The sequence below is a fragment of the Rhincodon typus genome, unplaced genomic scaffold (genome assembly GCF_021869965.1).
Source record: "Rhincodon typus isolate 14 unplaced genomic scaffold, sRhiTyp1.1 hic_rhity00003602, whole genome shotgun sequence".
Lineage (NCBI taxonomy): Eukaryota > Metazoa > Chordata > Chondrichthyes > Orectolobiformes > Rhincodontidae > Rhincodon > Rhincodon typus.
Genome location: NW_025969240.1, coordinates 1 through 16,289, shown reverse-complemented (window position 1 = coordinate 16,289; position 16,289 = coordinate 1). Strand labels below are relative to the sequence as shown.

General features: G+C 50.5%; 1 protein-coding gene across 1 annotated transcript; it reads left to right on the top strand.

Moving 5' to 3' along the window:
- The first annotated feature begins 1,843 nt into the window (after positions 1–1,843).
- Positions 1,844–10,619, top strand: LOC125481017 (phostensin-like). Its single transcript, XM_048593697.1, has 2 exons — positions 1,844–3,769; positions 10,524–10,619. The coding sequence occupies exons 1-2, from the start codon at positions 1,844–1,846 to the stop codon at positions 10,617–10,619; spliced, it is 2,022 nt and encodes a 673-aa protein (XP_048449654.1).
- Positions 10,620–16,289: the final 5,670 nt, after the last annotated feature.

The following is a 16,289-nucleotide window of genomic DNA, read 5'->3' as shown; positions in this document are numbered from 1 at the left end:
TTCCTCGACCCCTCTCTCGCATCCCACCTTCTTCTCACTCTCTTCCATCCACTGTCTCCCTCCACCCTTTCTCTCCCCTCCCCTTTCTCCCTCACCCCCCACGCCCCTCTCTCTAATCTACATGTCTCTCTCTGTTCCCACTCTCTCTGTAGTCATTTACTTTCTGTCTGTCTCTCTATCTCCATCCCTCATTTTATTTTATTCTCTCTCTATTCAGTCTCTCACTTTATTCTCTCTGCCTTCGCGCTCTCTCTCTCTCTGTCTGTCTACCCCAGCCCCAGCCCCTCTCTCTCTCTCTCTCTTACCTCACTCCCTCCCCCGTCTCTCTCTCTCTGTCTGTCTACCCCAGCCCCAGCCCCTCTCTCTCTCTCTTACCTCACTCCCTCCCCCGTCTCTCTCTCTCTCTCTCTGTTTCCTGCCCTCTCCCGGATGCTCCTTCTCTCTCTCTCTCTTCCTCTCTCTCACACTCAGTCACTGTGTGCAGCAGCGGGTTCCCGGTCCCGGGGAGATTACGGGATCCCCGTCGGACCCGCCACCGGAGGCAGCTTCAAATCCCGAGCGAGAGCTCGCCAGCGGGGAGAATCCCCACCGGGAACCCGGGAGCCGCAGCCTCCGAGCGGCCAGGAACACCCACCCGGAGCCGCTCCTTTTGTTCGGGAAGCGGGCGGCACCCAGGACCCAGCACTGTCCCGGGACAGCGGAGTATCTGACCCGGGAGACATATCCATCGCCTTCCCTCCCGCCTGGAATCGACCCCATGGGAGCAAGGAGACAGGGATTTATCCCGGGATAGAGTATTATCCCCGGGACAGAGGTAGGGATAGACAGGAGGCTGTATCCTGAGAGCAGAGAGAGCGACTTATTCCCAGGATCGAGAGAAAGGCTTATCCCTGATTTATCTTGGGACAGACCGTGGAGTTTCCCTGTCAAAGGCCAAAAAAAAAGGATCTATCCCAGGATAGAAAGATTTATTCCAGGGCAGAGGGATTTATCCCGGGACAGACAGAAGGAGATTCCTGGCCCAGAGGGATTTATCCCGGGACAGGAGTTCCCTGGCCCAGAGGGATTTATCCCGGGGCAGACAGAAGGAGTTCCCTGGCCCAGAGAGAAGGAGGAATTTATCCCGGGGCAGATGGGGACCTGAGCGATTCCATGAGGTGTGCGGGGGGTACCTGACGATGGGTTGGGTGGGTGAACAACTGACTGTGTGCTCCCAAGGGTCCAAGTGTCAGGGTCTGAGTATGAGGGTATGGAATGTGAAGGTCTGATTGTGAGGGTCCGAGTGTTGGGTATTGAGCGAGGGTCCGAGTATTGGGTATTGAGCGAGGGTCCGAGTATTGCGTATTGAGCGAGGGTCCGAGTGTTGGGTATTGAGCGAGGGTCCGAGTGTTGGGTATTGAGCGAGGATCCGAGTGTTGGGTATTGAGCGAGGATCCGAGTGTTGGGTATTGAGCGAGAGTCCAAGTGTTGGGTATTGAGCGAGAGTCCAAGTGTTGGGTATTGAGCGAGGGTCTGAGTGTTGGGTATTGAGTGTGAGGGACTGATTGTGAGTGTCCGAGTGTTGGGTACTGAGTATGAGGGTTGAGTATTGAGTGTGTGTTTTGAGTGTCTGTAATGTGTCAGGGTGAAAGACATGGTGTTTGGCCGTAGATCTGGGTCTGGCTCTGTCCCATATGGCATAGTCTGAAGGTCACCACCTTTGAGACCCCATCGATTTCTCAGTGAGACAGGGTGACCCAGGGGTGAAGTTGGTGGTGGGTGGGTGGAGCAGGTTTTAGTGACCAGAGCCAGGGGCAGGATTGACCCCTTCACATTCCACCAGTGACTGGGTCGAAACTCCACAATGACATCCCCTCCTCAGTGGAAGATTCAGCTGCTGGAGAGGAAGCGAAGGGATGAGGAAGAGGGAAGGCGCAAGGAGAAGGAAGAGCAGGAGAGGCTGGCCAGAATTCCGGCCTGGAAGAGGGAGATCATCGAGAGGAGGCGGGCCAGGCTGTGCCCTGGGACATCGCCATTGGAAATACAGGCTGAGGGTCAGGCTGGGTCTAGCCCGATGGGCTCTGCAGCCAAGACTGGGACTGATGGGATGGAGCCTGAGGCCTGCGTTGCCGTGGCGACGGACAGCGTGGTGCTGCGGGAGAACATTGGGCCCCTGCGCCAGAATCACTTCATTCAGCGGGAGAAGCAGAGGAAGGGAGGTTCGGAGCTGGAGCAGGCCCCTCTGGGAGTCCCAGGGACCGAGGTGACCTGTCACACCCCAGGGGTGACAATCATACAGGCAGACGACATGACCATCATCGAATCTGGGCCCAGGCTCCCAGGCACCGGGGAGAAGCTGCCGAGCGTGAACGGCCTGCCTGGTCAGCAGGGGACTTGTCGGCCTGATCTCCGGTCCCCCTTGAGCAGGAGCGTGGAGGATCTGAACTCCTTTGGGAAGTGCCGAGCGGAGGTGGGAGAGGAGGGCCCCGGACGGGGAAGGGTCAGCCGCCTACTGTGCAGGTTCGGCCAGCGGGGGCGCACCTGGGTGGCCGGGGTTGGCGGGGGAGAGGACGAGGCGGAGGCTCTGGCGGCACGGCCATCTCGGTCCCGCAGCACCGAGAACATTCTGGAGCGCCCGGGCCGCTCAGGGGCACCCTCTGCCCCACCGCGGAGCCCTCATGCCCCGCGCCGAGGACGCAGGCCCCAGTCCCGCTCTCCCCCCACCACCTCCCCTCCGCGCACGGTCTCCACCTCCTGCAGCCGCTTCGAGGCCCGGTTGGCGACGGAGACCCCAGGCCGAGCCGGCAATGAGGAGGAGGCCCAGCCCGCTAGGCCGGGGTCCCGGGGGATGGTTGGGGAGGGAGGAGGAGGAGGACGCCCCAGGCCTGGTTCTGTGGGCAGCGGGAGGCGGGATCCAGACTCAGGCCCTGGCGTAGCAAGGGACGGCAAGGCTGAACCCAGGGAGGCCCAGGCTCTGGTTGATGGCCAGGCCGCGCCCTCCAAGCAGCAGCAGCAGGAGGAGGAGGAGGCCGAAGCCTCCGTCCTCCTCCCCCACCCACCCTCCCCCAGCGACGTAAACACTCTCGGCTCCTCCAGGCCACAGCAGCCTGTCAGTGTGGCTTCCTCTTCCTGTGCAGAGCAGGCCCCTGCTGCTTCCTGCGTTCCTGCTGTTGCTACTGCTGGCGCAGCGACAGACCGGAGACGCACCGGAGAGGCTGGACCCCAGGGCGGGACGCCTGAGCTAGGCCCGGACAGGGCCCCCTTCCCCGAGCCCAGGCCGGATCCAGACACCAGTCGGGGGGGGCCAAGCAGCAACATGAGCAGGCCGCAGCCTCCCACTGTGGGCCCCCGGGAAGCCAGGCTTCCGGCCTTCCCCGTCCGAGCCAGCTACGGAGGAGGAGGGGGGGGAGTGGTCACCCAGGAGACAGAGGGTGCCAACGACGGAGGGCGGGGGCGGCAGGGTACCCTGTCGCCCGTGCCCTCGAGGCCAGGCCCCGGGGCGGCGTCGGAGGACGGCGAGGGGAGGCTGCAGCCTACCTTCTCTCCCGGCCCCCAGCGCAAGTCAGGGAGAACCATCACCATCAACCCCCGCAAGATGGCAGCCAACAAGACCCCGTCTCCCGGCAACGCCACGACAACAGAGAACGGCATCTCGGGGACGCCGCCCGCTGGCTCGCCCGCTGCCCCAGCAAAGAAACGGTACCCGACGGCTGAGGAGATCCAGGTGATCGGCGGCTACCTGACGCTGCAGAGGTCATGCCTGGTCAAGTCCGGCGTCAGCCGAGGGAAGGTAAGAGGCACGCCCCGGGGTGGGGGGGACGGTGAATCAGGCAATGGGGCACTCCCAGAAGGTGGGCGCTGGAGGAGGGCGGAGGTAGGGATAGTGTGAGGGGTACGTTCATCGAGGGGTTTAAGCTGTAAAGACTCCACAAGCTTGATGTGCCAGCACGGGGAGAACTGTTCCTCACCATCACTGTTCCATCACATGTCTTTCTCTCCCTTCCTCCTTCCTGTCTCTCTCGTGTGCGCGTGGGAGTGAACGAATGTGTTTGTATGTGTGTGTGTGTGAGACAGTGAATGTATTTGCATACCTGTGTGTGTGAGAATGTAAGTGTGAGTGAATATGCGTGTGTGTGTGTGAGAGAGAGAGACAGAGTGAATGTATTTGCACCACTCTCTCTACCTTGCCATCTTTCCCTTTCTTCCCCATTCTTTCCCTCTCATTCTGCCTATCTCTAACTCGATTCACTTCGTGCTCTCCCTTCATGGGGATTATCTTTGTACAAAGTGACTGCCGTGACTACGACCAGTAATTGTACTTCAAAAGGGATTACGATGATTGGCTATGATTCGCTTCTGGATTCTCTGAGGTTGTGAAAGTGGTTAAAGTCGATGCAAGTTTATACCGTTTCTCTTTAGCTCCATCTGACCCCTTCCAACATTTCCATTCTTTCTCTTCCACCCGCTTCCTGGCCACTCTCTCTCTTTCTCTCTCAGTGAATGAAATGAATGTGGTTCTACCATTCTCAGCACTCCTTTCCTGCGAACAGCTGGCTAGTCTCTGCCGCTGGGCTTGTTCATGTGTCTGTTGTAATCAGATAGTTATGCACTGCTGAATTCCTTGGCATAGTTCCATATGTTATAGATCCATCCACTTCGCTTAAAGATTCACTGTGGGACACTGCTTCTTTGTGCCTTTGCAACTCGTCAGTGCAGTAAATACAAAATAACGCTCTCCGCTGGTAGGGGTGAGGGGGAGGAAATAGAAAGAACCAGCTACTTTCCTGGCATGTTGCGTGCAATCAGACCACAATTCTTGTAACCCTGTGTGCATGGCGAATTATTGTTTGTGACGTTCTCTATAGACATGACTGGGGAGTGCAATGATCTGTGTTTGCACTCCAGTCTGTTAATGTCTAACGTTGGTATACATTATGTCACATAGACCCTACAGTGGAGTGTTCTCATCACAGTGAACAGGAACTTGTGCTTATAGATTTTCTTTGGTGAAGCCTATGAAGAGAAACAGAAGCACAGCACCCAGGTGAAGGCTTGGAGGTTGGGTGAGAGAGTTACATTTAGAGACATAGAGATGTACAGCATGGAAACAGACCCTTCGGTCCAATTCATCCATGCCAACCAGATATCCTAAATTAATCTCGTCCCATTTGCCAGCATTTGGTCTATATCCCTCTAGTCCCTTCCTATTCATATACCCATCCAGATTCTTTTTAAATGTTGTAATTGTACCAGCATCCACCTGGCAGCTTGTTTCATATACCCACCACTCTCTGTATGAAAAAGTTGCCCCTCAGGTCCGTTTTAAATCTTCCCCCTCCCACCTTAAACCTATGCCCTCTAGTTTTGGACTCCCAAACCCTGGGAAAAAGACCTTGGCTGTTTACCCTATCCATGCCCCTCATGATTTCCTCAGCCTCCTCCGCTCCAGTGAAAAAAAGTCCCAGCCTACCCAGCCTCTCCTTATAACTCAAACCCTCCATTCCCAGCAACATCCTCGTGAATCTTTTCGGAACCGCCTCCAGCTTAATAATATCCTACCTGCGACAGGGTGACCAGAACTGGACACAATGCTCCAGAAGAGGCCTCACCAATGTCCTGTACAACCTCAATATGATGCTCCAGGGAATATAGCCCCAAGCTATTCAGCTTCTCAGTTTAGGTCAAACCCTCCAGTCCCGGCAACATCCCTGAAAACACTCTTAACACTTTATCAGAGAGAAGTATTTAGAGGACAGGGATTAGTTCCCCCATGGGATTTGGCTTTCACTGGCTAGGACAATATTTATTGCCTCTCCCCAGATATCCCCAGAGAAGGTGGCGGTGGGTGAGCTGCTTCTTCATCTACTGCAATCTTTGAGGTGCAGGGAGATCTACAGCACTGTTAGGGAGGGCATTCTGGGATTGTCACCCAGTGACAGTGAGGGATAGTGGTTCCTGTTGTGTTGATGAAGTGGGAAGGCTGCACAAGGACTTGGACAGGCTGGGAGAGTGGTCAAAAAAGTGGCAGATGGAATGCAGTGTGGGAAAGTGTGAGCTTATTCACTTGGTAGCAAGAGCAGAGGCCTGGACTGTCTTCCAAATGGGGAAAGGTTTCGGAAATCTGAAGCACAAAGGGATTTGGGAGTCCTGGTTCAGGATTCTCTTAAGATTAACATGCAGGTTCAATGAGCAGTTTAGGGCAGCAAATGTAACGTTGGCATTCATTTCAGGGGGGCTAGAACACAAGACCAGGGATGTACTGCTGAGGCTGTGTATGGCTCTAGTCAGACCGCATTTGAATATTGTGAACAGTTTTAGGCCCTGTATCTAAGGAAGGCTGTGCTGGCATAGTAAAGAGTCCAGAGGAAGTTTACAAGAGTGATCCCAGGGATGAAGGGCTTGTCATTGTGAGGAACGGTTTCTATTCAATGGAATTTGAAAAGATATTGGCGAATACTGAGAGGCCTGGATAGAGTTGACGTGGACAAGATGCGGAGAGAGAAGTGGTAGTGGAGAAGATTTTTCTACTAGTAGGAGAGACTAGAACCAAGGGCACGGCCTCAGTATGAAGGGGCGACCCTTTAGAACTGAGGTGAGGAGGAATTTCTTCAGCCAGAGGGTGATGAATCTGTGGAACTCATTTCCGCAGAGGGGTGTGGATGCCAAGTTATTGAGTATATTTAAGACAGAGATAGGTTTTGATCGGTAAGGGGATTAAGGGTTACAGGGAGAAGGCAGGAGAATGGGGTTGAGGAACATATCAGCAGGCTGAAAGGTCAAATTCTGCTCCTATGTTTTATGGTCAGGATGGCATGTAGCTTGGTGTAGGCTGTGTGGGCAGTGATGCTCCAGGGAGCAGGTTAAATCAGCCATGACAGATTAGTGGGATGGAGGGAAGAGAGGGAACCATTAGAGGGGGGAAAGATGGAAGCTTGGGGGAAGCACCGTGGCTCAGTGGCTTAGCACTGCTACCTCACAGCACCAGGGACCTGAGTTCAATTCCTCCCTCAGGCGACTGTCTGTGTGGAGTTTGCACATTCTCCCCATGTCTGCATAGGTTTCCTCTGGGTGCTCCAGTTTTCTCCCACAATCCAAAGATGTGCAGGTTAGGTGGATTGGAAATGCTAAATTGCCCCTCAGTGTCTAGGGATGTGCCAGTTAAGTGGGTCAGCCGTGGGGAAATGCAGGGATGTGAGGGGTGGGTCTGGGTTTGATTGGGATGCTCTGAGGAGGATCAGTATGAATGACCTGCTTCTATGATTCCATGACTGCAGAAAATTGGAGCAATGGATTGGGGGGGGGCAAACGCGACGATTTTGAACTGTGCATTACAAGGTTGAGGTTGGTTGCATTTTGGAGCATGTTTGAATATTGAAGCAGTTGGGTCCGGGGAGTGACAAGAACAGGGGTATAAAGTATTTTCGGCAACATTAGATCAGTTCAAGATGAACGCAGAGGGCTAAGTCATAAAGATAGGCTGCAAAAACTTGGCCTCCTGTCACAGTGAACTAATCGAAGCGATTAAAGGCAGTCAGTACGTCCAGTAGGTGAGAAAGTGTTTCCACTAGCAGTGAGGGGTAGGGAGAGAAATAAAGACCTCGGTAGGAGAGCATAATTTCTCAACATAATCTAGAAGTGGGTTCGAGAACAAAATCAGGTCGGTATTTTTCACACCCAGGGCAGTGTGGAAACCTGAAAATCTCCCATCCCCACCAAAATAAATTGCGGTTCCTGGAGATCAATATGCAAACAAATCGGAAGTTAACAAAAACCGAAGTTGCTGGAAAAGCTCAGCAGGTCTGGCAGCATCTGTTGAAGAGAGAAAAAAAATCAGAGTTAACGTTTCGGGTCCGGTGACCCTTCCTCAACTTCTGTCTTTGTTCCTGATTTACAGCATCCGCAATTCTTTCGGTTTTTAAATCAGAAGATAAGCTTAGGTAAACTTGGTTATCAGTTATGTTCGAGTAGGTAAACAAGGTTATCAGTAATTATCGACTGAAATAGTACGGTACTCTCTCCCTCTCTCTCTCTCTCTCTCCGGAGTGCTGATAAAGTGCCTACTGACGTGCTCATCCTCCCTTCCACACGGTCCTGCATATGTGGTTTACAGCACAGTATTTGTGCTGAAACACGTGTAATCTTGCCTCTGGCCAAAGGAAATGAAACAGAATGAGACAGCAAGAGAACGTTTGCATTTCTATAGCAAACCTTCCTCGACATCCCCTCCCCCCACAAAAAACCCGTCCCAAAAAGTGGTGCCAAACCTAAACATCATTCATAATGTCGTTTAACGGGTTAGTGGACATCAGCCCGAGAAAGCCCCCTGGATTGCCTTAAAATACCATCATTTCTTTCTCTTTTTTTCACTTGTAAATATATTGTAAAACATTTTTTTAAGAAAGAGGCAGGAAATAACAGTTCAAATTTGACAAAAGCACGAGGTGCTAAGCGTGTCAATTTCTTTCAATGCAGTGCATGGGGTGCTTCCAAACCCTCGGACGGCAAACAGCCCCTGAGTGGAATGGAAAGGAGAATTAATTAGAGAGTAATTCTGTTCCCATTTGAGAGCCGATGCCTCAAACATTACTGTATCCCTCAACATAATGTCCCTAGAACTGCAAAGTCAGCAAACACACAACTAGAGCTCTGTCTCACAGATGACAAGGTGTAGAGCTGGATGAACACAGCAAGCCAAGCAGCAGGAAGGCTGACGTTTCGGGCCTAGACCCTTCTTCATTCAGTTCCTGCTATCTCTGTCTCACAGACTTAGACAAACATCTCCCCCAAGCAGGACTCGAACCCGCAACCTGTTATCTCTGAGATATGAGAGTTACTGCAGCGAGCCACAGCTGACCAAATTCTCCTCCCTACCCCCGCCTTGGAGCAAAGTGCTTCACTGCATGTTCCACTTCCTGCCTGTGACAACCCATCCACATGCCTCAGCCCCTTTTTTTTTTCCGGATTGCAACCCTGGTTCGGAAGGATATAACGCTCCAAGTGACACTTGCTCCACGGCTCCCCAGAGAGGAAACCAGGAAGTGACTGCAGGAAGGGGATTTCCTTTGCAGGCTTGAGAGTTAACAGTGGAAGCTGTGGTTGTTTTTGGAGCAAAGGGGAAATTTAAGAGTAATTGGGGGTGGGGGGAGGGTGTTATTGTTGTAGACTGGAATAGAGTCATACAGCACAGAAACAGGCCCTTCCACTTATCACGTCCATGCCACCAACACCAAACCACACTAATCTCTTCTTATCGTCTTTGATTCATTGCCTATTATCACTTGGAACTTGTTCAGGCCTTTGAGTATAGCAGTTGGGACGTCATGTCAGGGGTTGTACAGGACTTTGAGAGGCCGCTTCTGGATCACTGTGGTCACCCAGTTATAGAAAGGATATTATTAAGCTAGAGAGGGTTCAGAAGAGATTTACCAGGATGTTGCCAGGAATGAAGGATTTGAGTTATGAGGACAGGCTGGGACTTTTTTCAATGGAGAGCTGGAGGTTGAGGGGTGACTTTGTAGAGGTTTATATAATCATGAAGAGTAGAGGTAAAGTGAATGGCAGGTGTCTTTTTAGGGTGGGGGATTTCAAGACTAGGGGGCATATTTTTATGGTGAGAGGGGAAAGATTTGGAAAAGACATGAGGGGCAATTTTTTTTACACAGAGGGTGGCTCGCATGTGGAATTAACTTCCTGAGGAAGTGATGGAAGTGGGCACAGTTACAATGTTTAAAAGACAGTTGGATAAGTACATGAATAGGAAAGGTTTGGAGGGATATGGGCCAGGAGCAGGCAGGTGGGACCAGTTTAGTTTGGGATTATGGTCAGTATGGACTGGTTGGACCGAAGGGCCTGTTTCCGTGCTGTGTGACTCTATGACTCTGCACTGGTACTTTAAGTACTCTGGAGGTTCACAAGCACCTATGGAAAAGGGAGTTGCTTAAATACTTGAAGTGAAAGCGAAAGGTGCAGAGTTATTGGGAAGGAGCAGCAACAGAGTGGAACTTAATAATGTAAAAAAAAACAGAAAGTTCAGGCGAAACTCAGCAGGTCTGGAAGCATTTATAGAGAGAGGGGAAAAAATACCAAGAAAGTTTTTCAGTCTTCTTTGGGGAGGGAGTGGGACTTTTGGAGATAGTAAGAACTGCCGATGCTGGAGTCAGAGATAACACTGTGGAGCTGGAGGAACACACCAGGCCAGGCAGCATCAGAGGAGCAGGAAAGCAGACGTTTCGGGCCGGGGCCCTTCTTCAGAAATGGTCCCGACGGGAAATGTCAGCTTTCCTGCTCCTCTGATGCTGCCTTGTGGGACTTTTGGATTGCTTTTCCAAAGGATGGGAGCAGTAGGAATGGCCTCTTCCTGCACTGTATCCTTGTTGTGATTTGGTGCAAATTGGGGAGAGCAAACAAAGGTTGTTGTGGGGTGTTGGGCACAGTGATGCATGGATTAGAATGCTGATATTAGCCATTTCAGGCTTAAGACGTGAGCTGGAAGATAGGAATGCAGTTTATTTTTTTCTCCCCCCTCCTTTTATTTGGTCTGGCAGCACAATCCGTTCTATTGTCCTCCCCGTGTGGGGAAGAAGGAGGCCTCTCCTTCATGCCGGCCATTCCGAACAGTTCCCGGAGAGCTCGCAATCTGACGGGGATGCTGATGCTTCCGGAGGCTTGGTTTCGAATCTCCTTGCGAGGTCCTCTCTCTCCACCTACCCCCACCCCTCGCCCAGTCATTTCTATCATCTCCAGCCCCCCCACCACCCCCCTCCAAGCCCTGCAGAGTTGCTCTGCATTCATCCAATTCCGGCCTCCTGAGCTTTTTGATTGTCCCCATCCGACAGGCCGTGCCTTCAGTTGCATTTTGCCCTGAGTTCTGCAACGCCCTCTCTCCTACCCTCCAACTCGTTTTCCCCCTTAAAGACCCTCGGCAGGAACCTACCATTATGACCGAGCAGGCTGTCTGCCTGACCTTAATACAGTGCTCTATGTGCCAGGGTGTTAGAATCTCTCTGATAGGGTTTCCTGTGGGGTGCACAGCGCTGCTCCTGTGGCGGCAGTGCCCCAGATCTCGCTGCCGAAAGTGTCAGCAGGTCGAACGTGTGCACGCCGCTGCAAGTTTGCAAATCATCCGGCAACTCGGGTTGCCCCCGGGAGGCGCCGACCACTTGCACCTTCGGTGTACGACCTGGGAACTCAGCAGCTCGAACCGTTTGCACGTTAATTTTGCGTCTGCTTTCCCCGCCACCTCTCCTGCTCATTCCAGGACAGCACATTCCCATTTCTTCAATTAAAAACGTTCTCCTCCTCCGTTTTCAGTCAACTTCTGTTCTCACCGTGACTTCTGGTTACCAAACTTCCTGTCAATGAAACGCTCTGAACAAAAACCACTTGTGTTTCTGGTTTAGTCTATTTTGTACACCTCGCCTCACTTCCATCTTCATGTCATTTGAAACGTGCAGACCAGAAGAGGCCCTTCAGCCCGTCTGGCCCTTACCGCCAAAGATGCACTGCCTACTCTAGTCCCACTTTCCTGCACTAGGCCCATAGCCTCCAATGTTATGACACTTCATCCGATTGCTTTTTTAAAGGTTGTGAGGTTTCTCACCTCAACTACCCTCCCAGGCAGTGCGTTCCAGACCCCCACCACCATCTGGGTGAAAAATGTTGTCCTCAAATCCCAAATGTTGTGAAGCTGGGCCCTTCACGGACAATTGTGCGCAGTTCCAAAAACAGAAGTTGCTGGAAAAGCTCAGCAGGTCTGGCCATAAGACATAGGAGCAGAAGGTAGGCCATTCGGCCCATCGAGTCTGGTCCGCCATTCAATCATGGCTAATAAGTTTCTCAACCCCCGTTCTCCTGCTTTCTCCCCGTAACCCTTGACCCTTTTGACAATCAAGAACCTATCTATCTCAGTCTTAAATGTACTCAATGACCTGGCCTCCACAGCCTTCTGTGGCAGTGAGTTCTGTAGATTCACCACTCTCTGGCTGAAGAAGTTTCTCCTTATCTCCATTCTAAACGGTCTTCACTTTATTCTAAAGTTGTGTCCTCGTGTCCTAGTCCCTCCTGCTAGTGGAACCATCGTCCCAATGTACACTCTGTCCAGGCCATTCAGCATTATGTAAGTTTCAATTAGATCCCCCCTTCATCCTTCTAAACTTCATCGAGTATAGACTGAGAGTCCTCAAATGTTCCTCATGTATTAAGCCTTTAATTCCTGGGATCATTCTCGTGAACCTCCTCCGGACCCGCTCCAAGGCCAGTATATCCTTCCTGAGGTTTGGGGCCCAAAATTGCTCAAAATATTTTGAATGTGGTCTGACCACAGCTTTATAAAGCCTCAGAATTACATCCCTGCTTTTATAGTCAAGCCCTCCTGAAATAAAATGCCAGTATTGTATTTGCTTTCCTAACTGCTGACTCAACCTGCAAGTTTACCTTAAGAGAATCCTGGATTAGGACATCACCCAGACCCTTTGTACTTCAGACTTCTGACTTTTCTCTCCATTTATAAAATCCTATTCTTCCAACCAAAGTGCATGACCTCACACTTTCCCACATTGCATTCCATCTACCACTTTTTTCTTACTCTCCAAACCTGTCTAAATCCTTCTGCAGCCTCCCTGTCACCTCAATACTACCTGTCCCTCCACCTACCTTTGTATCATTTGCAAACTTAGCCAGAATGCCCTCAGTTCCTTCATCTGGATCATTAATGTATAAAGTGAAAAGTTGTGGTCCAAGCACTGACCCTTGTGGAACACCACTTGTCACCGGCTGCCATCCTGAGAAAGACCCTTTCAACCCCACTCTCTGCTTTCTGCCAGACAGCCAATCTTCTATCCATGCTAGCACCTTGCCTCTAACACCATGGGCCCTTATCTTACTCAGCAGCCTCCTGTGTAGCACCTTGTCGAAGCTCTTCTGGATGTCCAAGTAGATAACATCCATTGGCTGTCTTTGGTCTAACCTGCTCATTACCTCCTCAAAGAATTCTAGCAGATTTTTCAGGCATGACTTCCCCTCAATGAAATCATGCTGACTTTACCCTATTTTACCATGCACTTCCAAGTATTCAGAAATCTCATCCTTCACAATGGACTCCATAATCTTACCAATGACGGAGGTCAGGCTAATCGGCCTATAATTCCCATCTTTTGCCTCACTCTCTTTTTAAACAGTGGGTTACATTAGTCCTCTGGGACCCTCCCTGACTCCAGTGATTCCTGGAAGATCCCCACCAATGCCTCCCCTATCACTTCAGCTAGATCCTTCAGAACTCTGGGGTGTAGTCCATCTGGTCCAGGAATATTTATCCACCTTCAGACCTTTCAGCTTTTCTAGCACCTTCTCCTTGATGATGTCCACTGTACTCACCTCTGCGCCCGCCTCCTCCTCCCTCTTCCCACCCCCCACCCCGATTGTCTTGAATTTTTGGAATGCTATTTGTGTCGTCCACTGTGAAGACTGACACAAAGTACTTGTTCAGTTCCTCTGCCATTTCTTTGTCCCCCATTCTCCAGTACTTCTCCAGTGTCATTTCCCAGCGGCCCAATGTCCACTTTTTCCCTTTACATATTTAAAGAAACTCTTGCAATCTTCTTTTATATTACTGGCTCGCTTTCCCTCATATTTAATCTTTTCCCTCCTTATTTCTTTTCTCGTTGTCGTCTGTTGGTCTTTGTACGCTTCCCAATCCTCTGGCTTCCCACTGCCCTTTACCGCATTGTATGCTTTCTCTTTCGCTTTTATGCTGTCCCTGACTTCCCTTGTCCATCCATGGTTGCCTCATCCTCCCCTTTAGTCTGCTTGTTCCTAGGGATGGCAGCATCTGCGGAGAGAAATCAGACTTAAAGTTTTGGGTCAAGTGACCCTTCCTCAGAACTGAACACAGTGCACAGTTCCAGTTCACCACATTACAAATGGGTATTGAGTTACTGAAGAAGATCCTGAATTATCCTGTTTAGATTTTTAGATTTTATTGATTTTATTGTCACATGTACTCAAGTACAACAGTGCAGGAGTACAGTGAAAAGTGTATCTTAGCTGCAAGTACCTACTTACAGAATCTTAAGAACAAGAAAGAAAGAAAGAACAATGTTAAATATTTCAATAATTATAGTGATGCGTAAGGTTAGAAGTTACACATTGCAGACCTTAGATATGACACAGTGTGGAGCTGGAGGAACACAGCTGGCCAGGCAGCATCGAAGAAGCAGGAAAGTTGATGTTTTGGGTCGCAGATTCTTAGCTTTAAGTAGAAATTAAAGAAGCAAAGCTGAAAGTTCAAGTATTAAAGTTTTTCTGAAGTGCTTAGCCACAGTGGGAGCGGACTGTCCAGGATGTTGCTGAGACCATGTAACAGTTTGGGGTGATCAGACTAAAGGAGGGAGATGCATTGGAAACAGCTCAGGGAAGGTTGAGTAAGTTGCTTTTATGCTTATCGGAGTTGAGAAGAATGAGGGGTGATCTTATTGAAACCTGTACAATTCTGAGGGATCTCGACAGCATAGGTACTGAAAAAATGTTTCCCGTCATGGGGGAGATCAAGAATTAGGGGCCACCGTTTAAACGTAAGGGGGACCCCCAATTATATCAGACAGGTATGAGCAGGAATTCCTTCTGCTAGAGGTTCAGTTTTCGGAATTCTCTTCCCCAGAGAGAAGGCCGGCTCATTGAATGTATAATTAGACAGATTTTTGATTGACTGAGAGAGTCGAGGGACATGCAGGAAAGAGGAATTAAGGACACAATCAGGTTAGCCATGATCTTATCGAACGGTGGAGCAGGTTCGATGGGCTGAAGGGCCTATTCCTGCTCCGATTTGTTGGGAAAGACTGTTGGGAAAGACTGAGCTGATTGGGTCTGTTTTCCCTCAGGAAAGGGGTGGGGGGTGAGGGATGGGTATGTGTTCAAAGAAGGCTTTGAGATTTCAAAAGGCCTAGATGAGATGGTGTTAGGCAAAGTGATCCCCCTGGACAGGGGAATTCAAAACAAGGGGGCCATCGAGGAGACAGTCACTCGCAAATCCAGCGGGGTGGAGGGGGGGGTTCTCTGGAGAAACCTCTTTGCTCCAAAGAGTAGCAAGCACGTGGAATTGGCCGTTACATTAACAAGTATTTGAGAGCTTGCTGGCTATATGGGTGAAGAAACAGGAGATAGAAGGATGTGACGAGAGAGCAAAACAAAGTGAGTGAAAGAAGGTTCGGATGGAAAATAAACAACAACATGGATGGTAGTCAGGAAGGCTAATGTGATGTTGGCCCTTATTTCAAGGGACTTGCAGGATAAGCACAGGGAGGTTCTACTGCAACTGTACAAGGTGCTGGCTAGACCATATCTGCAATACTTAAGCATATCATTTCATCAGATGCAGTTCAGAGAGAAAGTTCCCTAGGATGATCCCTGGTTTGAAGGGATAGTCTTGTGAGCAAAGACTAAACAGGTTGGGACTCTCCTCATTGGAGGTTAGAAGAATGAGAAGCGATCTCATTGAAATGTGTGGATTCTTAAGGGGCTCAAAGGCGTAAATACTGAGAGGATATGATCCGTCACGGGAAGGTCTAGGACCAGAGGGCATAGTCTTAGAAGAAAGGGATGCCAATATAAGTCTGCGAGGAGGAATTTCTGCTCTGAGGATTAAGGTTTTGGAACTCCTTGCCACAGAGAGCTGTGGGGTCCTTGCATGCGTTTAAGGCTGAAATAGGTGGATTTTTATAATCGAAGGTTACAGGGGAAGGGCAGGAACGTGGACATGAAGAATGTCAGATTAGACACGATCCTATTGAATGGAGGAGCAGGCTTGAGGGGGCTGAATAGCCTACTGCTCCTATTTCTTCTGGCTTCATGGTTGGTTCGGGCTCAATGACGTTGTGAAAAAGCTCATTGTGAAATAGAGACTCTCATTGATCTGAGCAGTTTTCCTGCCCCAGTACCTGTTGGACCAGATTCAGGCAGGTTTTCCCTGATGAACAAGTCAATGCTCTATGATCGCCTCACTTGGAGTGGGGTGTCTGCTTAGCAATTTGTTGAAATTCACCGCACAACAGGGGGAAACACTACAGTTTCAGAAACCAGTCCTACCCACTGAGATCCATGGACATTGTTTGTAACCAGTGGGCCATAGATGCCAGCCTAATGGGCACGCTGGAATGCTGCCTTGATCTCACTAGGCATAGTGGCTCAGTGAATAGCACTGGCGCCTCACAGCCTTGGGTGACTGTGTAGGTTTCTTTCTTGTGCTCCAGTCCAAAGATGTGCAGATTAGGGTGGATTTGCTGTGCTAAATTGCCCGTAGTGCCCAGGGATGTGCAGAT

Excerpts from the sequence above, each read along its gene's own strand:
- LOC125481017 (XM_048593697.1), top strand. The coding sequence starts at position 1,844 with ATGACATCCCCTCCTCAGTGGAAGATTCAGCTGCTGGAGAGGAAGCGA. Across the intron at positions 3,770-10,523 it reads CCGGCGTCAGCCGAGGGAAG|CACAATCCGTTCTATTGTCC; the intron begins GTAAGAGGCACG and ends TTGGTCTGGCAG.